This window comes from Corylus avellana, chromosome 4 (assembly GCF_965113065.1).
Source record: "Corylus avellana chromosome 4, dhCorAvel1.hap1.2, whole genome shotgun sequence".
Classification (NCBI taxonomy): Eukaryota; Viridiplantae; Streptophyta; class Magnoliopsida; order Fagales; family Betulaceae; genus Corylus; species Corylus avellana.
In genome coordinates this window covers 35,231,056-35,251,029 of record NC_142493.1, presented here as the reverse complement: position 1 = coordinate 35,251,029, position 19,974 = coordinate 35,231,056, and the positions used below count along the sequence as shown (strand labels likewise).

Below are 19,974 nucleotides of genomic sequence, written 5' to 3'. Positions count from 1 at the left end.
GAAACTTCTTTTGTTTTTGCCATTTTGTAAAGCGAAAAGTAGGAGGCACCCCTGGTCATAGCATCCTCGCCGGTTTATATCTTCATCTTACAAAAAACTATAAGCTTAGGGATTAGCTAAAATGCTTTCACTCACACAAGGCTCCTCCAATTTAGGCTCATGCAAAACATTACACCACTTCACGCATGATGAACGTGAAAGGGAAAACATGCGTTGTCGTGCAACTGTAATCCCTAGTGATTTTGTTAAAGCCAAACTTTTGATTTTCCTTTGTCACAAAAAAAAAAGAAAAAAGAAAGAAAGCAAAAAAAGAAAAGAAAAGAAAAAGTTGGATGCCCCCCTCCCGTTAAAAGCATCACATCTAACTAAATATTTTTTTGGAGGGGATATCCTCACAATTCTTAAATAATGTGTCCTAACTTTCTTCATAAGTTTCTGCCATGATTAATAGCACGAGTGATGTCCAACCAGTGAAAAGCCGTGCACCTTTTCCCTTGCCTTTCTTCTGATCATATTGTTCCCACAAAAACCCAGTCTGGCGACGATTGCGAACCACATTTCTGCAGCAAGTGAAGAATATATATTATTTAAATTAATTGGTGAGTTCTGATGAGCTTAAGCCATATTCAGTCATTGTGTGAGACAGTACCTAATCAAATTGCTCCTCAGCTCATCATAGGTGGCTTTGGCTCTGTCCCTATATGGTCCATCTTCTGTGACAATCACCACAAAAGACTTGTTGTAAAAGACTTTGTTTTCGTTTAGGTTCTTTTTCTTTTGTATAAAGCATGAAGGTTTACCTTTGGAGTAATGGTGGAGTGCTGAAAGAATCATGTAATTTATGTTCATCCAAATTGGACCTCTCCAATAAGGTGGGTCATGCTCTGTGTTGCGTTTCATGTATACTGAGCTGTAGCATACAAAATGACATGTTGTAGTCAGATTAGTTCTAGAATCAACAAGGTCTCAAGTAAGTCATCAGATTAGCACGAGCAGACTATACACCTTGTTTTGGCAAGAGAACGGAGCCCATAGTCTGTCCATAGGATACTTTGGTTTGAGATGAGGTTAAGCTGTTTTTCCAGAATCCATGATCCCTGTGTTAAACAATACACTTGAGAGATCAATGATACCAAATGGACATAAACCACAAACCCACCTACTACTACACACACACAAAAAAAAAAGAAAAAAGAAAAAGCAATAGCTTAATATTTCCGTGCTCCAGAGTAAGAAAAGATGGAAGCACCAAATAACAGTTCAAGTATCATCTTCAAGATTAGATTCTGTGTAACTTACAGGTGGAATAAGCCTCCCAATGAATGGGAAAAGACTGACATAACCAACATGAGGAACCAGTCTCAACTGAGGCCTTTCTAACACTTCGCGCACGAGCTCTCGATTTGCATAATTGTCTCCTATCTTCTTCTCTTTCCAACTTAAGCGAACCTAACATGATTAAACCAACTTTCAAAAAAAAGCAGGTAAATGTTATGAGCAAAAAGGTTATAGCAAGACGTGTCACCAAATGATATCTGATTCATGAGGGCAAAAGCCTATTTGACAACAGAATCCTTCTAAAGCTATTGTTTCAACAGTGATAGCAAATGCTAGCATGTACAATTTGCAGTTTATGTTTGTGAAAATGAAATTATAAAAAATGGTATCAAATTTTGAGAGGAACAAAAACATACAGACAGTGTACCTTTTCAGTATGATTTCCAAAATCAAAATAAGCTCCGTATGCCTCATCAAAGTGCATCTGTTTAAACATCAAGCATTCAAGCACATATATAAATTAAACTATAATAGCAACCCCCATATTAAGTATACTCACCTAAGCATCCAATCTAGCAATAATCAATTATTTCCTAGAAGTTATCTAGAAGAAAATACAATATATATTAACCCTCCATGCACCCCTCATTTCTTTCCGAAAGCAGTAAGAGACAAATTATTTGTGATAAATATTCCAAAAGTACTAAATATTTATCGTATAAGATAACACCGTCATTTCACAGATTACTAATTGAGAAAGATCAAAGAGTAGAGGAATGAGAAACACTTTCAGACAGCATGATAATAACAAACCTGATTCAGAATTTCAAAATCTGAGAGCAGTTTAGCTGTTTTACCATAATCCTGCATCATTTATTTCAAAGGTCAATTAACTGATAGAAGAGTTATAAGAGTATTCTAGATATCTTTTCTCATTATTATACCTTTCTAGGTTTATTATCCTTATCAAAAAGCTCTGCAATGGAATGCATGCATTCTGCTGCAAGATACATCCAGCATCTGAGATCCAAGTGACGTTCATCTTCACTTGGGTGTGAAGCACGTGGATAATCATCCAACCCAGAGGACAGTGTCTGGAGATTTCAGAAACGATGTCAGTTTACCACTTCTCAACAATTCGGAAAACTCTTTCCAGAAATCCAACATTACACTGATAAACTCCAAAATAAAATCAAAATTGGAATTATGTATGGCATCATATTAGTCCTAGGACCACCAAAAATCAAGAGTCAAAATAAATCAGAAATAAATTACATTGAGGTAGTAAGTGGTAAGGAGGGTTGGCAAAAATGATTACACTACACAAGATGACCACTAACAAATACTTTCGCTGAGTCCCAAGGGTCAAACATAGTCAAGAATTATGAATAAAGCACAATAGTTGTACTGGGTCTCTCTAATTTATTGTACCAGAAATGCATTAAAAAAAGAGGAAAAGAGGTTGCAGCATGAAGTGAAGGAACCCTCTTAACCTTACAAGATAAAGTCATTTATTGTATAAATGTTTCAAAGGCACCAAATCCCAATGGTTCAAGGCGATAATGTCTGCCCTGGTTCACTATTGTGCTTTTCCTCCCTAAATCATGCTACTTGGACCCCAAGAAGCTCATAAAACAAATGAAAGTTTATACCTAAATTATAAATTACCCCAATAGTAAATATTACATTCTATACGAAAGAAAGAGAAAGGAAAAAAAATCTGTATACTTTAAGACTTATTAATGCTGTAAAATAGAACCTTTGGATTTAGTTCACGAGTTGTTGTACCGTCCCTCCCGTGCCAATAATAGCTGGTCTTATCGTTTCCTGTGTTAATGAAGAAAATACTCCAAGTAAATCAGAAAATTGAAAATTAAATCCAATGCAGACAAGCATGTATCTGTTGTGTGATTCCAGTTGTCTAAAAAATCCATTATCCCGAATGACATCAAGCTCTGAGTAGGGAGAGTTGCATTAGGTAGATGAACAAGGTAAAAAGTTGAAGTACATGTGTACAAGCATATACATATATACACCATGCCAGCAAATGCTACACATAGTCTATATCCTGAAATAATATTACACAATCTTTATCGTGATACCATTTTAGATAACATCAGGGCTACAGAAAGGAGGTTGGAATGGGTAGAAAACTGATGTAAACTTATAAACATAATAAACACTGATCTTTTACATTGTCCACACCCTCAATAAAATTACAGACAATCATCACATATATTATTTACCCCCTCCCTCCATCCCTGCCCCCATCCCCAAAGAAACAAAAAGAGAAAAAAGAAGAAAGATTAACCTTATTATATACCTGACTGGGTAGTATTGAACCATTGGAACCAGGCTTCAAGGCGAACAAAAGCCCGTTCTAGAAATGAAGAGACCTCATTGCTTTCAGTTGCAGTAAACTTGTTTTTCTTTAAGCTACGAACAATATCTAGAAGGAAAGTTTCAAAATACATTGAAAATTAGGTTTACAGAAAACAGTCAATTCTTAATTAGATAATTAAGTATACTTTTAATATGGAAAGACAGAGTAGCAAGTGATTTGATCTCCTGTTATCATGCATAACTGAAACACAGAAGCAAGAAATATGCACAACTGGGAAAAAAAGAAGAAGCAAAAGTTCATTGAGAGAAAACCTTACCACGTAACACTAAAAACAGAGTAGGTGGATTTCCATTAGTGGGATGTTGGGGAACAAATTCCTCTGGAACCTTACTGCAAGCACTCAAGAAAAGACTTTGCATTACTTTATTGGAGAAACCAAAACATCAAATTTGTTGCACATAATTGAAAAAGGCACTTCATATAACCTTTTTCTTAAGTAAAAATTGTTCTTTAGAAAGATGGTACAGCCAGATAAGATACTCCAGATCACCTTAGAGCTTCAGCACCCAAAATTTGCTCACGTGGAATCCATCCATCAACATTCATTAGATCTAACCAGTGTCCAATGATATCCAAGCAAATGTGAATATCCCAACGCCTGTCAAAATTTAATAGTATATATATGGTGTTACTGGTAATTATCAGTAGTTAAGAAACACCACATTTGGAGAAATTGCATATCTTCTAAAACATGAAGCTAACAGGATATCTGCACATGTGAAAATGGAATAACAAAATTGGATTAGGATAGTAAAATAGACCACTAACCAGATCAGCAGCTGATGAAAACCTTCATCCCATAAAAATCCCCTTGGGAAGAAGGGTCGACTTGGAACAGCTGTGTAAAGCTCAGCTGGCCAATATGAAATAACATTATCAAGACCTCCAAGCTGTAAGAGAAAATGGCCCACTGTATGACTTTGTCAGATGTTGAAATTGATGACAGCTGATGATAAATATGAATAATAGATGTTCCACAGGTTGCAAAAGAGAGGGGAAAAACAACACGAAAATTAAGAATGAAAATGCCCCATTGTTAAGCCTGTCAGAACATAATTACTACTGCAAACAACAGAAGATAATGCAAAAAATCTAATAACTAATACTTGAGTTTTGCCTTTTTATTTCTGACATATACCACTACTCTTGAAATCAAAGGTTTCGGAAGTGAAGTGTATCAAGTGATAGGTCATTTATTCAGCAACGCTATATCTGATTATGTTATTGGAAAGCCCCAAGAAAGACAGGAAACCACTGAAAGATTCATTTGCCTTTTCCTCTCACTGCTCTATTAATCATTCTGTTAACATTAACTAAAAAACTTATCAAGATCTCAAACACCATTGTAATCGCTATGACCAAGCTAACTAACTAGACATCAAGCTTGATAATGATGCAACCTGAGACGTGAAGTAATAGTGCAAAAGTCAAAATATGTAGAATAAGAACATCATATTGCTGATGTTGTCATTTATGTTTGGAATGATCAACATTTATCAACTTAATGCTTAGATGCTACTGACAAAGATCTTACATCACATAAAATACAACGGAAACAAAACAAATTCATAATGCTTACATTTGGGTCCCTTGGGAGTGAAATTTTTGACTGGCCATAGGAATAGCCTATGCCACCCAACAAGTTTCCAACAGCAGCCTTACCAACAATCACAGATTCAGAATCGAGCTGAAAATATAATACCAAATTTTCAGAATTCTTCCAGTTCAAGCAGAATAAAATTTACATGCATAAAACAAACTTAAAGGAAAACCATTTAAAATGACTGATAACTCCTCTTCCTTCCTTCCACTAATTTGCCTTTGTAGTTTTAGTTTTCTAGAATTAAATCAGACATAGGAAGTTTCAAGCAATCGAAAATGTGCAGCTAAAGGATTGACTCTCACACTGTTTTCATGAATGTATTTAACCAACCTCAACAGTTGTTTGGCTTAATTACATTTTTCTTTTTCTTTTTCTTTTTTTCTTTTTCAATTTTGAAATTTCTGTTATGGGCCTGGAGCAAACTAACTATTAGATCAGAAATCGTTAATAGCATACTAAAAGTAAAGGAAGCATGAGGGAAGGCCTCAATGCAAGGGAAAATAAGGACTTAAGTAGGCTGCAGATATCACATAAGACACCTCATAGTTCAATGAAGTACGCAACATGGTGGGCAAACTTATTCAATCACCAAAGTTTAATCAGCTTATCCAGAGCATTCACTATTCCACCACATTGTTCAGAACTAAAACAATATCATAGTAGGGAGTACTATATGTTACCTCACATCATCCATGCAACTACTGAAAAGAGATGTCACTGGTGGCAAGACATTTAACCAGGTGCGATGCTACAGTGTGTTATATATAGTATCAAACTAGAACAATGATAGAGTAAATGGAAATAGTTTCCAACAACTAACAGTTCGATACCTTGTCAGCAAGGTTAAAGCTCTTCTCAAATTTAGCATCAAATTCTCTTTGCTTCTCTTTCAACTGATCAGTCAGTAAGGTACCTAATATTTAAAAGTAAAACTAACACAGAGTCAGAAAGGAGAAATAACAACATTTCATTTGGAAGCTTATGTAGAAAACTTTCCCTAAATTCAGGAAGGATCTGCCCCTAGGCCTTGGCTCCGGTGGTAAAGGGAAGGCTGGGATGAGGCTAGGACCTAGCTTCAAACTTACCAAGCCAAAAATGAAAATGATGAAAGGCCTACAGATCTGGATATAGAGAAACATATCCTAGATAATTAGCAGTAAAGAGGACTATATTTATCGTTTTGACAGGATACTTGGCGGTAAAGAGGACTAATTTATTATTTTGACAGAAACCATGATAAAAAGCAAGATTAGCAGTAAGATTGAAGGCATAATGGAAATTGGTTCAACAACCTAGTCATAATGGTAACCCACAATGATTTTCAAAGATTAAACCTACAGATCCCCTATCAAGAACTCTGATTTTACCTAGCTCAAGTTTCAGGTGCCAGCTTTGTTTTCTTTTATTTTACTTTTTACCTTGTATATTTTTTGGACTTTCTCATATATAAATCTTGTCTGCTTGGGTAAAGCAGCGGACATGCTAGAGCTCAAATTAAAAATAAAAAAATAAAATTGAAAATGCATATCATAGACATATTATCATATTGAATGGATGTGGTAGGCACCTGTAAGGCTGCTGACACGTTCTTCAACTCTTGAGCTTTGCAAACCAGTTCCAGAGACAAACACAATATCCACTTTAAAAGGAATCCGAGCAGAAATCTGCATAGAATTGGAAAACATCAGGAGAAGGTAGCGAGAAAGTAGAATCCAAGGATGAAAGGTGTCAGCTAACTTAGTTTTTAGACACTTGGTTCATATTAGAGACTATGGATTGAAACCCACTTTCACTAGGATCGATCTCTCTCTCTCTTTTTTGGTGCCCCCCAAGGGAGGATAGGAGCTGCTACCTTTTGTTAGTAGCCCATAAGCTTGAGTCGCCAGCAATGGACTAGGAAAAAAATCTTGAGCAGTTGACAGAGAATCCACAGCTTTAAGATCCTAAATTAGTTATTAACACTATATCCACATACCTGGAAAACTATAATATTTGGAGAATGATCAGATGTGTCTGATAGCTTCAGCCAACCAAACCTCCTTGCCTGTTTACATGTACAAAAAAGGAAAGAAATCAATAGCAATTTGAGCAGCACAGTTGTTCTAACAGTCTAATACAAATATGGAATTAGAAATCGGGATGCAAATGAAAATCTGACGTACTTGTGCTCCAAGGTTTCCCTGGACAAGATCAGATAAGTTGTGAATGTGATTTGTCTTAAAACCAGAATAATGGACTTCCAAATTGTCCTGCAAAAGAGAAAACATGAAGATGTAGGCAACAGGTCAGTGTCCAAGTGAAGAATGCAAAAGATCGTCAAACAAATTTTATTTTATTTTATTTATTTTATTTTTTATTTATTTTTTGTTGGTAAGTAGAAAACATCAAGGACTATGCTACTCTATGACACAGTTCCTAAGATAGTATCTACAAAAAGCAAAGCCAAAAAGCTTAGTGGCTCAAGGATATAATTCCACAAAAGCAGCACTTCTATCATTCATAAAGAAACAAAACACTTGCATTTTTACCAGCGCTCCTTTGCAAACATTACCTTTGATTTTAAATGAAGCTGCCAATCTCCAACATCCATTCGTGAACCTGATGCAAGGAGAGAATCCTCACGAATGTCCAAGATATCTCTACTCAAACTTAGAGCGTTGCCATCTTCATCAGCCATATAGAAAAATATATGTGCAGTTCCCCCAATGTCCTCATTCCACTTAGATCTGTGGACAAACCACAACAGTAACAATTTATGTTAGGAGGTGTAAATGAATGCCTAATGATGACACTATCATTCTGCCAAAATCCATGTGCACTGCAAAGTATGCAGGGGTTATTACCAATGGACCATCTAGTTGTCATAGTTGCACAACACTCTCCTCCCCCACCTCCCCCCCCCCCCAACCCACACACACACGCTATCAAAAAATTGCAGCTCAGAAATGAAATGTTCTGAACCAAACAAAATAATTTTTTTTAAAAAAAAAAAGTGGGTAAGGAGTGAATGTACACTTTTATACAAAAATAGAACAAAATAGCTTGATGCCTAACCTCACCTAGAGGATTCAGTCACTATAAGTTTATTTAAACAACTCCAAATGGTCAATTGTGTTGTTTATGAATCAAAGCCAAACAAAAGAGATCACTTCATGCAGTCTTAAAGGGACCATCATTTTTTAACTCAGTTTCAGATGCTACTTTTACTTTATTGTAAGACTTTTTTTCTCCAATTTAAGGCTAAATTTATACAAAAATCATGCTTAGCATAGCACATGCATTTGATAAAGCACATGTCATATTCAGGGGGTTCCAGCCACTTACTGCTCACTTTGAACATCAATCTGAACAGCCCAATCTCCTCCATAGCCACTGCCATCAACCTTCGATTTCAAGAAACTTGTTGCCAGGGTCATGTCCTGGTCAACCAGAACTTGGTGTCCAAAATCACGTCCATTATGATGCGTCCAACCATATGTGCTTAGCTCATCAGAATCTTGGCAGACATGTCTCATGAAATATCTTCCATCCTTTACACCAAGCCACATCAACCCAGCAATAAGAGACCGTGGAGTCCTGCCAGTTACAGCAGCTTATTACCCACACATCTTTTAATTCATAAAGTTGGATGAAAGTGGAGAATAAATGAATATAAAAACCATAACATGTAACAATGACATTTTATTTTCCTCTCCTTTTCAAAATATAATGGCCAAGTGATCTTTTTAACTATATCATTTTGCAGAGAACCGGAATTCTGCTTGTAGCACAAGCAAATGCCTTGTTTTAGTGATTGTAGTAGCTTTAGTCGTTTCCAAACACGAACTCCACATAGACACATGCATGTTTGCAGATCTGGGGATTATGAAATACTTAAATTTGATTTCCAAAACAAGCCTATTTATCTACAAATGCATAAAAAGCTACAAGTGCAAAAAATACGTTTGATCTTTAAGTCAGGATTTTTGTTTACGTACTTTACTTTGAAATATGAAGAGCCATTATCGACCACCCACTTTCTTCCATTTCAACGCCAATTTCTAGTATACCGGTACCAAAACTACTTTAGCCATCTTTAGAAAGTTTCGATACAGAAATACACCAAGAAGGCAATAACCTCCACTCCACAAACACAAAAATCAACACTAGAAATATTATTATTATTATTTAAATTTTCCAGATAACCATCATGACCTGGATGATGGATGATATCTATTCCTTTGATGCCAGTCCACAGTTCATTTTACAGAGAATATGTTGCAACGCCAAAATTCAATATATAAACCATTCCTTCAATCACGAAAGACAAATAATATAGTAAAAACCAGTGAACAAAGAAATTCTTTCGCAATGGCAACAGGAATACCTCGCACGAATCCCAAGATAAACGTGAGGGCGATAGGTTCCCCAATACAAGCTCTCTCTGTGCTCGCCTTGGAACTGCAATAACCAATTCATCCATACTTCATATGCTATAAATACCAAAAGGAAAACAGAAGAAATAGAAGGAAAAAGTCACATTTAACCTGAGGAAGGTCCATGACTTTTGGCGCCGGAAACGGCGTAACAACCCTAGGTCTCGAAGCTTCTTCAGCTGGATTTACAAGATGACGAATCAGAAAGAAGATCGCTAAGAACGCGAAAACGCTGAGCCCGAGCACGACTTTCAGATTAACGTCGAAAATCCGAATGAAGCTATGATCTCTGGTTCTGCCTTTACGTGCTTTCGGGTTTGGTTTTGTGTTGCGGAGAAAAGCGCCGTCCTCGTTGGCTTCCGTGGCGGGTTTGATTCTGCTCCGAGCATTTCTTCGGCCATTTCCAGTCATTTTCAAATTGCTAGGGTTTAATGTGTACCCAAATTCGCAGACGCATATGGGGATTTAGGTATTTTCAGGTAGCAATGAGAAGCGAGTCCAAGGCTGAGAAACTCAGTGCTCGCATTGCTCTGTGTAGTGTGTGTGGCCTTCTCAACTTCTTATGTTTGTCAATTGTCGTAATTTGAGTTTTTTAAGACGAGATTTTATACTTCAGTGGCGCAGTTTATAAGGCGCATATCGTTGTTAAGGCGAAATTACAACATAAAACGACGACTCTTTCTCACACGTTTTGTAGATCAGTTTTGAAGTTGTTGGTAGCAGATGTATTGAAGCAGCATGTGTAGAGTGCCGGTGGGAGTAACTTGGTGCATTGATTTTTTGGTTGAGAAATCAAACTACATATGTTTTGAGCAGACAGAGTTGTTAGTGATATTACTATAAGCTTTTTATAAACTGACGTAGCAGTCTACACCGTGTAACACCCCCACTCCATTGACACAATATTGTATGTTTTAGGTTTTTTCGAACCAGATTTTTTAAGAGGTCACCCATCTCGGTACTACTCTCGCATAAGCTTGCTTAATTGCGGAGTCCTAACAGGATCATGACCATCATGAGCTTCACGGTTTTAAAACACGTTATTGTCATGATCCCATCAGAACTCCACAGTTAAGCAAGCTTATGCGAGAGTAGTACAAGGATAGGTGACCTTTTGGAAAGTCTAATTCGGGAGAGCCAAAAGTGAACAATTTTGTGACGTCCTACATTGTTTGAGTATAGAAAATATGATATGTTTATATGGAATATGCTTTGTCTAAATGATATAAAGCCTTTTGGGGTAAACACAATACTAAAATCGTGCGAATCTGGCCCAAAATAGATAATATCATATCATTTAGGGTGAGTTGTTACATACCGTGTCAACTAAACTAAGAATGCTATAGTCCTATGAAACATAGCAAGAGACAATGCACATCCAAACTTGGCTTGTCAAGATCTATGCATCTCTCTGCAATGCTATCACAAGATTCTACACAGAAGAATTACCGCCTACTTCATAGTAAAAGTGCAAGGATCTAGGAAAAGTGGTAGGTAAATTCGCATCATCACTTTAAAATATAAGCTCCCCAAGTACTTGCACAAGATAATATAAAGAAAGTTCATAATTCACTTTAGAAGTTAGAACTGCTTCTCAACCTGCTTGAGGGAAGCCAAGAAATATATGAAAAGGGATTTAAGATACTGGTTTTATGTCTTTTATGCTATAGACTATAGTTTGCAGTTCTTTACAAATATAGACAGAGTAGAAGCTGGGCTCAGCGTCCTCTACTATTGGCAAGGCTCAGCCTCTTCCTCCTCCCATTAAAGCTCAGGCTGCGCACCAAATTTGGAAGGCAGCAGCGTGCAGACTTTGCGAGTTTCCCCTTCCCGCCGGGGTTGTAACTTCCCTTGGGAGTTGTTGTCTCACTGCTGCATTCAGAGCTTGCTAGAGATGCATAAAGGGTTTGATTTGTAGATTTTGGAGGGATGTGAAAAATGGGCCTTCCTTGTAAATTTGGACTGCCATGATCAACAGCATCTCCCCTGAAGCTCTCTTGAAAGAGCTCAAATAGTTGTTTTTTCATATCTGTTGGAGGGGGTTCAGGATTGGAACTGGGTGTGCTGTTCACATAAAGAGGTTCAGGAGTTTCTTTGCAGCTGCTTTGGTGGATAGGAGTGTTGCCACAAGATGGGGTTGTATCTACATGAATACAAGCTAGTCAAAAATCTAAGAAGCAAGTATAAAATTTCAAGAAACATAATAGAAATTCAAAAAGAAATTAAAGAAAAAAATTATGGAACATATTGAAACCAACTCTCACCACTGCTGATACTGAAGAAGTCTTCACAATCAGATTCTGGGCAGGACCGTGGATCAAAATATATTTCCTCTTTAGCACCTGCATGGAACATTGGGCACAATTCAATTAAAGATAGTATATATCTTTCTATAAATTGATGTTGTTATAGACAAAAATATCGTGTAACATGTTATAGGCATATATTGAAAGCAACTACATTTTTCTACAATGTGGAAGCTGCAGAATCACATACAAGTGAAAGAAAGATTATTTATTTGATCCTGGAAAACTACATTTCCCAACCAATCTGCCTACAAACAATCCAAATCTCCAAACAAGTTTGCATACATATTTCATAATCACCCTAGTAATGCTGTATCTACAACTCTTTTACACGTGTCAGCATTTTATTTACAGACACCATTATAATCAAGGAGCCACCAAGACTGTCAAATAACTTTTGCAATAATCAACCTAAACAGAGGAGGTCAAATCATAATCTTTTCCAGAAACAATTAAACAAAAGTACGAATCCACAAACTTCAAGTAATAAATCATATTAATCTCAAACAAAACAAGAACATCAGTGTTACTAAAACCAGAATTTTTTACATCAGAAAAGAGAAGCTGATAATTATGCAGAAAGTGATCAGGAAGGAAACAGAGAACAATACTTCAGATAATCGGATTTTTCTTGTAGAAAAAAAATAAATAAAAGGACACAAATGTAAGTTGACACATTGTTCAACATTCTTACTGAGAAAGGCAAGAAAGATTTAACAGTATAGAATCATACTTAATTCTCGGAAACTGTCTACATGGGATATTGGTGGTGGCTGAGGCTTCAAACCATGTCCAGCAATTGAGTTTTGGCCTTTGACTTTGTTTTTCTTGATCGGTGATTCGATTAAAACTCTGTCCAGCTTACAACTGATTGAGCGTTGAAGTTTCAAGGCAGAGTCCGAGGTTGTAGAAACAGGAACAGAGTTCCCCATGTTCCAAACATTGCCATGTTTATCCATTAGGAATTCAAATTCTGTTTTCTGCAATTTCTATATAGAAAGAGAGCTAGAAGAGAACAGGGGGCAGTTAGTTGGATTAATGCTTTGAAAGAGAAAAGGTTGAAAACTTTTTCAATCAACCAAGTTCTGGGGGTGGGAGTTGATTGGTCTTGAAAGCGAAGTAATGGCATTTGCAGACATGGGTCCCTTAACAAAAAAAAATCTCTTTTAAGTTATTGCTTTCATTTTATGTATTTGTCAGAGGATTGCTAGGCAAGAAAGGAGAAAACTCGACTCCCAAGTGGCGTGACCAATTAATGACCATAGTTTGCACCTTTTGGCCATAGATCTAGCATAATGTATTGTTAAGTCATAATTAGTTTAGAAAATTAATTAAATAATTAATTTTTTTAATTAACTTGAGCTTTCGAATTAAGTGATAATTTTAAATAATATCTTCTTTTCTTTTTTTTTTTAAGGGAATTTTAAATAATGTTACTCTTTATATCTGTTTCACTTTGATTAACTTTGCGTATTTTAAGTTTTTTTTTTTAATAGATGCCATAAAAAGTTATTTAAAATACATCACGTCAATCGATATAAAATGAGTGTGAAGACTAAAGACTAAAGAGTAGCATTATTAGATAATTTCAACATAATTTTAAAGCTGAGATCTTGAGTTCGAATTATAAACTCTATATTTTACCATTTATTTCAGTCATATATTCTATTTGTTAAGTTTTATTTGTTGAAACACATAGAAAATAATTAGAATATTAATTAAATAATTAAATTTACCGTTTCTTAATGAATTAAAATTTTAAAATATAAATCTTCTATGTATGGGATTTTGAATATTAGGTGCATGAAGGCAGTTAAACCAACCAAGAATCATGACATTTTGTATTTGAAGAACTCATTATTAATCAACTATTTGGACATAATGATTAATGCAAGCGCAAAGGCCGGATATGATTGGATATTCTAAAGACATGATCAAAGCTTTCCCCCTAATATTTTGTTTAAATTCAAATCATAAGGCCTTGTTTGGAAGCAAATAAGTCTTCACGGGGAAGAACATGGCCAAGAATGGATTTTTTTTTTTTTTGGTGTGGTACTTTCTAAATTATTCCAATCGTGCCAGCACAAATCGGCAGTAGGTCTACATCTTACCAAACTGCAGGCTGCAGCTTTGAGCAATGACTTATTAAACTCTCATTTTCACTCAAAATTATTACCCGTGGAGATAGCATATAGGGGAATAAATAATTTTCAATTGGGTATTAAATTAAATACATTACTATTTTCTTAAATATTTATTAAGGATAAAATGTTTAGGTATTAGAGTAAAATACGTATTAGTGTATTTCAATCTTAGTGATACATTTCCTTGTATGAGAACCTGAAAACCCAAAAATCATATGACAGACTGACAGTAAAGAAAAAGAAAATCCCAAGAGATGGTGTAATTGGTTAAGGAGTATGCCTTGCGAAACCAACATAACTATAACTTTGGATCTCCTTTTCAAGGAAAATAAATACCGTTCTTTATGGACAGAGTTTTCTTTCAAACTGAATTGAAGGAATTTCCTCAAATCTATTATATTTTCAAGTGAAAAATACATGTTTTTTAATAGCGTGAGAGGAGCACATATTTTTTAAATAAAATTTATTCAAACTTTATTCTTGTAATTAAAAAAAAGTACGTGTTTCTCACATGTGGTAAACACGTCATTTTTATAAAATATGTTGGAAAAAATTTCTTCAACCCAGTTTGGAGGAAAACTTTGTCCAACTTTTATACTGTCATATGGACAAAGTTTTCCTCCAAACTGAATTGGAGAAATTTCTTTCAACCTAGTCTATAAAAGTGACATGTGTCCCTTGAATACGTGAGATGCACATGTTTTTTAATAGCAAAGACAAAGTTGAAATAATTTTTTTATAAAAACTCATGTGCATTTCACATGTTATTAAAAAAATGAACACATGACACTTTTATAAACTAAGTTGAAGGAATTTCTTTCAACTTAGTTTGGAGGAAAATCATGTCCTTGAACATGTGAAAATCACATATTTTTTTAATAGTAGGGACAAAGTTAGAATAAATTTTATTAAAAACACGTGTTTTTCACATGTTATTAAAAAAATTGACATATGTCACTTTTATAGATTAGGTTGAAGGAAATTTTGGAGGAAAACTTTGTCCTAAATTTTAACATAAACTGGAAAATGAATTGTCTTAATTTTTTCTGAAAATGGAAAGGGTCCCTCTCCTTCTTTAATCAAGGCCAAAATCACTCATTCAGAAAAGAAAAGAATAAAAAGTCAAAAATATTTAATAGGTTTGTTAGAAGAGAGAAAATTAAAGTAGAGAAAAAGACTAGGGCATTAATGTACTCAAATAGTTAGCACGTCATTACTTAATCTTGATGATATGATAGAGGGGACAAATATGGCTCTTATAACCACTTGTCTCATCGTAAGATTTGATATCTTTAATGCCAATAACATATTCTTGCTCAAATATCAATCAGCTGCCTAACTGTCCAATTGCTCCTGCATTAAAAACCATAAACTATCATATTTCAACTCTTTCTCTCTATAACTTGAAAAAAAAAAAAAAAAAAAAAAAACCTCTCTCTATCATATTTGAATTCTCTTTTTCTTACGGAGATAGTTTTACACCAAACTGATTAAGCTCAATATATAAAATTATCATGCATTTTTAACATGTGAAAGTTACATATTTTTTTAATGACAATTGAGAAACACAGTTTTTTAATAGAATTTCCTCTAACTTTATTAATGTTATAAAAAAACATGTCGTTCTCACATGATCAAGTGACCCATCAATTTTATAGGCTAAAACCAAATCTAAACCATAAAATGCATCATCCCCGATTCAGCCAGAATAATCAATCCAAAGATCAGCCTATATATATATATATATGAAGTGCCAGATCTCCCTAGTCAAATCAATATCATCCCATCGTGCAATTTCATGGGTTTATCATCATTTTCATCAACTTGGTCATTGTTTCCAACGTGCCCAACCCGTTGTAGTGAGAATTTCATGGACCTGTTACTTTATTCACTTATGATAGTGCACGACCTTGGATCTAGGCACATAGTCTGATATTTCGTCGTGTTTGTCTTTGTTTTCAACGTGTTACGTGCCATAGGAGGAGTATATGACGAGCATATTCAACAAAGATAAATCATACAGAGGCAGACACAGGATTTGGTTTTAACAAAAGAAAAAACAAACATTTACGTCTTGCTAGAAAACAGAAACCATGCTAAATCCAATGAGTAATCATTTACGAATCGCCAATATTGATTTATAATTGAAGAATATCCACTTGGATCATATAAAAACTAAATGCAAGGGTTTTAAATTATATAATTATTATTTCCTTTTCCTAGGATCATCTTGTCGTCCACCAAATTTCCTATTCTCTCCCTTTCTCTGTCCCCATCTATCCCTTACATAAAATCACCTTTGCTCAGTATTCATTAGTATCTTCTATAGTATGGATTGCAAAGGCATAGAGGGAGATGGACTGAGAACAAAAAGCTTCCGTAACGAAAGCTACAATAACAGAAGGGTGTTCTTGAGAAGCTATCCTCTTCAATGGGGAGAACAAGATGAATACATCAAAGAAGATGATCCTCTTCAATTGGGAGAACAAGATGAGTACAACAAAGAAGAGCCTCTTCAATTGGGACAACAAGATGGATTCAACAAAGAAGACAAGGTGAGAGCAGCCGATGGCAGCAATCAAAAGACACCCATGAAGAAGATTATCCTGTCTGTGTTTCATTGGGGTGGAGATAAGTTTTTGTTTTTAAGGAGAGTCAAGCATATGATCGCAGTTCATGTCATTGCATGTATCCCTGTTGGCTTTAAAACCCCTACTGCCCTAATTACAGCTTGATCTCCTACTTTTCTTTCCTCATATTCTTCCCAATTTCACTATTCATAAAGTACATATCTCAATATAAAAGTATTATAATGAGTGGAACCTCACCCTGTCCACACAAGACCTTTCTCATCCTTCATGCACACTTTGTTACAAGAAATCACGAATAGCATGCGTCAATCCAAAACTTCACACTTGCTGCTGACTAGCTTACCAGTCTCAGAATCTATAACCTGTGGCATTTCAAATAAATATTTCATGTGCATTCGTGTTGGATTTCCCACTTAACATGCATGTTTCAATAAACTGTAATAATATACAACAAAAGGCTCGGACTTGGCACATGATACTTGTTCCATCATAACCATTACCATGAAAAGAATTTTTACAAATAATGATCAAGTATTTGCAATGAAGGTTGAATCATTAATAAACAAATATCCTGAGAATTGCCTGCCTTTAATATGAGTATGTCAACTAGGTCTAGAAAGAGTGGTTGCAGTATTCTCATCACATAGAAGATTTGATAATATCAATTTCAAGGAGTGAGATTTTTGCCATGTGAGAAGAAAAAAGGTGAAGCTTACATCAGAATACACGGACAATATGGGGCTCAGAAAAAGATAATTGACACGCCCATTGTGAAGCATCCAACAGCCACCCACGGACTCAAGCGCTCACCTTTTTCAGAAAAACAAACAAGGAAACGTCAGCGTTTCAGATTGCAATGCAATATAAAATAGGCTATAAGAAGTTCATAGCATCCTGAACAAATGTATATCCTATCAAAATATAATTGCTACTTCATTTTCTCTTCTATGGTTTTCATGTTTGCAAGTTTGAATGTCAGACAGGTTAAAACATCATCAAAGGGCAATCTGCAATTTAGCAGACCCTCTGGGTCATAGTGCCACTAGTTGTCTTGCAAAATTTTAGATTAACCACATCCATTTGTATATTAATGTATAACTGTTTGGATCAATATACCCAAATCAGCATCTCGCTCTATATGTGTGCTCTAAAATTCTTTTAAGTAATTCAAAAGAAATGTGTTTTAGGTCAGATACATTATATCAGGGATTTATAGGGCATCAATCATTTTTTTTTTTTTTATAGCTTTTTGTGGATGACATCTGAGGGCATCAACCACATGATATAAAACAAAAAACTGCTTCCCTTTTATGTTATACTGGGTTTACTCTGCAGAGGTGGGTCCGAAGGGCCTTACCTTGGAGAGGTTCTCCGACATTAAAAAAAAAAATGTAATACTCGAATGCCAACCCAAGGATAGCAATCCCAAAAAAAAAAAAAAAAAAAAAAAAAAAAAACATAGGAGTAGTTGCGGACTAGTCCAACAAAGATGATGGTAAAACATCAAACAAAAGGCCTACCTATTCTGGCTGCCTTCCAAAAGAAACCACGAAACCTGTCAGAAAAGCATATCAGTCATTAGGACCCACTATAACCAATTCATACAACTCAAACGCGAACACCGATTACTGTGGCAATCAATCTTGTGATAACACTGAAATGTGCTTAACATGGATATATCAAATAAATAAACGACAAACCATACATAAATTTGGAAATATATATATATAAACGACACTAAAAGGACAACTGAAAATTTTCAGGCTAGTGGAGCTAGAATGGGCAGGATGGATGGAGAGAATACATGTTGCGCGTCTGAGAGAGAGAGAAACCTGCCTAAAATATCTCTGCAGGTTGTATAGTGACCACTACAACTGGTCATTAGACAACCTGCAATGACACTTCATTATATAGGAAATTGTTTTTGTCATTTTCAGAAAATTGCTTAAAACTATTTTTAGAGAATTGTTTGAAAAAATAAAAGATGGTAAAGACTGATATTATTTTTTAATCATACACAACTACAAGAACTATCTTTCAATCATACACAACAATCACGGAAATAAAAATACAATAAGAACAACAGAGACAACATACCCCGTTCTCTGTTCAAGGATTGCTGGAAAATGCATCTTCAAATAAGTGCAGGCACAAATTCCCAACAGAACTACTGTTAAAAAAGAATGGAAGTTGAAGAGCGCCGACTGGATCCCAGAAATAACCAAGTCAAAACCTTTATTGATTTCAAAATTAAATAAAACAAGAACAATTCAAAATTTCACTTTACCATCTCGGGTCGTATTTAAATTGATAATATTTCGTTCCTCCAAACTACAAAACACAAATAAACAAAATAAAATGAGCAACATTATGGGTCACACACGCTAACACACTTGAATCCAACACATGAATAAGATGCAAACATAAGTGATTCCTCAGCAACCTTATGGTACTTAAAAGGGCCTATGGTCTCAAGTAATTCTTGAATTGAATTTTTTATTTTCTAATTATATCTTTCAATAACACTAATACATAGGATCAAACTATGCGTCAAACTTAACCAGATTACACTATCCTCTACTTAAATTTCTTTGCTTCCCCATACGAAGAATTTTCCCGCGAAACAAACGGAGGGTAAAACCCACAAGTTTTCAACAAATGCAACTCTCATACTACATTTTGTCATATGAATGAATAAAAATACGAACCAAACAGGAAGATCCAAATCAAAACCCTAATTTCGATCTTGTTAGCCTCCGTTACAGAAAATCTCACCATCACGGACAAAATAAACATCAACAAGTGGACGATTCGCGCTAATTCCGCTACTAATAATCAACTTTTAGAGAGAGAGAGAGAGAGAGAGAGAGAGAGCGGCTTACCTTGGTCGAAACGACGAGAGAGGAAGCAGAACGCTGGCCTCACAGAATACGGGCTTTATTACAAACAGTATTACTTCAGAGGTAAGCCTGCGTTTTTAATTTTTTCCCTAAGGCTAAGGCTATTTGTAAAATATATTTCTGCGTACTCACAATAAAGCCCGTAAAATATATTTTTTCCCCAAGGCTATTTAGTATTTACAAGCTGATTTAGTATTTCCCGTCACATTTATCATATAAGTTATTAATATAATTGTTATATAATATTTATTATATTTACGAACTAATGTGATATTCTAAATAATACTTATAACGTTGTTTGCTAAAAATCAGAATTCGTCATTAAAATAGTAA

General features: G+C 35.2%; 3 protein-coding genes across 7 annotated transcripts; all 3 read right to left on the bottom strand.

Annotated features, from left to right (window-relative positions):
- Positions 1-191: 191 nt before the first annotated feature.
- GCS1 (glucosidase 1) lies at positions 192-10,256 on the bottom strand. Of its 3 annotated transcripts, none has more exons than XM_059589151.2 (22): positions 9,812-10,256; positions 9,652-9,725; positions 8,610-8,861; positions 7,837-8,011; positions 7,448-7,534; positions 7,261-7,329; positions 6,853-6,949; positions 6,116-6,198; positions 5,262-5,369; positions 4,451-4,572; positions 4,173-4,280; positions 3,939-4,012; positions 3,602-3,727; positions 3,038-3,105; positions 2,223-2,372; positions 2,092-2,142; positions 1,706-1,762; positions 1,300-1,449; positions 1,006-1,097; positions 801-910; positions 650-713; positions 192-560 (listed from the first exon to the last, which is right to left on the bottom strand). In XM_059589151.2, exons 1-22 carry the CDS (start codon positions 10,109-10,111, stop codon positions 416-418), a joined length of 2,562 nt encoding a protein of 853 aa, XP_059445134.2. In that variant the 5' UTR covers positions 10,112-10,256; the 3' UTR covers positions 192-415. The 3 variants fall into 3 exon arrangements, with proteins under 3 accessions (XP_059445134.2, XP_059445135.2, XP_088371426.1); XM_059589152.2 differs by having other exon boundaries at positions 650-710; XM_088515300.1 differs by having other exon boundaries at positions 650-910.
- Positions 10,257-11,191: 935 nt separating this feature from the next.
- On the bottom strand, positions 11,192-13,080 carry LOC132179238 (uncharacterized protein At3g27210). Its single transcript, XM_059591908.2, has 3 exons — positions 12,740-13,080; positions 11,965-12,042; positions 11,192-11,843 (listed from the first exon to the last, which is right to left on the bottom strand). Exons 1-3 carry the CDS (start codon positions 12,963-12,965, stop codon positions 11,419-11,421), a joined length of 729 nt encoding a protein of 242 aa, XP_059447891.2. The 5' UTR covers positions 12,966-13,080; the 3' UTR covers positions 11,192-11,418.
- A 2,242-nt stretch (positions 13,081-15,322) lies between these two features.
- On the bottom strand, positions 15,323-19,731 carry LOC132178858 (kish-A-like protein). 3 transcript variants are annotated; one of them, XM_088515800.1, is made up of 6 exons: positions 19,624-19,730; positions 19,029-19,072; positions 18,839-18,945; positions 18,262-18,296; positions 17,458-17,551; positions 15,323-15,503 (listed from the first exon to the last, which is right to left on the bottom strand). In XM_088515800.1, exons 2-5 carry the CDS (start codon positions 19,029-19,031, stop codon positions 17,484-17,486), a joined length of 213 nt encoding a protein of 70 aa, XP_088371926.1. In that variant the 5' UTR covers positions 19,032-19,072; positions 19,624-19,730; the 3' UTR covers positions 15,323-15,503; positions 17,458-17,483. The 3 variants fall into 3 exon arrangements, with proteins under 3 accessions (XP_088371926.1, XP_088371927.1, XP_088371925.1); XM_088515801.1 differs by lacking the exon at positions 15,323-15,503 and adding an exon at positions 16,979-17,103 and having other exon boundaries at positions 19,624-19,731; XM_088515799.1 differs by lacking the exon at positions 15,323-15,503 and having other exon boundaries at positions 17,188-17,551.
- Between the last annotated feature and the right edge of the window lie 243 nt (positions 19,732-19,974).

What these genes read in the sequence shown, in the direction of transcription:
- GCS1 (XM_088515300.1), bottom strand. Translation starts at nt 10,111, where the DNA reads ATGACTGGAAATGGCCGAAGAAATGCTCGGAGCAGAATCAAACCCGCC. An exon ending in GCTTTAACCTTGCTGACAAG is followed by an intron (nt 5,370 to 6,115) that starts GTATCGAACTGT and finishes TTATATTTTCAG; the next exon opens with CTCGATTCTGAATCTGTGAT. An exon ending in AGGATAATAAACCTAGAAAG is followed by an intron (nt 2,143 to 2,222) that starts GTATAATAATGA and finishes TAAATGATGCAG; the next exon opens with GATTATGGTAAAACAGCTAA.
- LOC132179238 (XM_059591908.2), bottom strand. Translation starts at nt 12,965, where the DNA reads ATGGATAAACATGGCAATGTTTGGAACATGGGGAACTCTGTTCCTGTT. An exon ending in AGACAGTTTCCGAGAATTAA is followed by an intron (nt 12,043 to 12,739) that starts GTATGATTCTAT and finishes TGTTCCATGCAG; the next exon opens with GTGCTAAAGAGGAAATATAT. An exon ending in CTTCTTCAGTATCAGCAGTG is followed by an intron (nt 11,844 to 11,964) that starts GTGAGAGTTGGT and finishes GTATTCATGTAG; the next exon opens with ATACAACCCCATCTTGTGGC.
- LOC132178858 (XM_088515801.1), bottom strand. An exon ending in ATCCTTGAACAGAGAACGGG is followed by an intron (nt 18,297 to 18,838) that starts GTATGTTGTCTC and finishes CTTTTCTGACAG; the next exon opens with GTTTCGTGGTTTCTTTTGGA. An exon ending in TTGGAAGGCAGCCAGAATAG is followed by an intron (nt 17,552 to 18,261) that starts GTAGGCCTTTTG and finishes TTTCTGAAAAAG; the next exon opens with GTGAGCGCTTGAGTCCGTGG.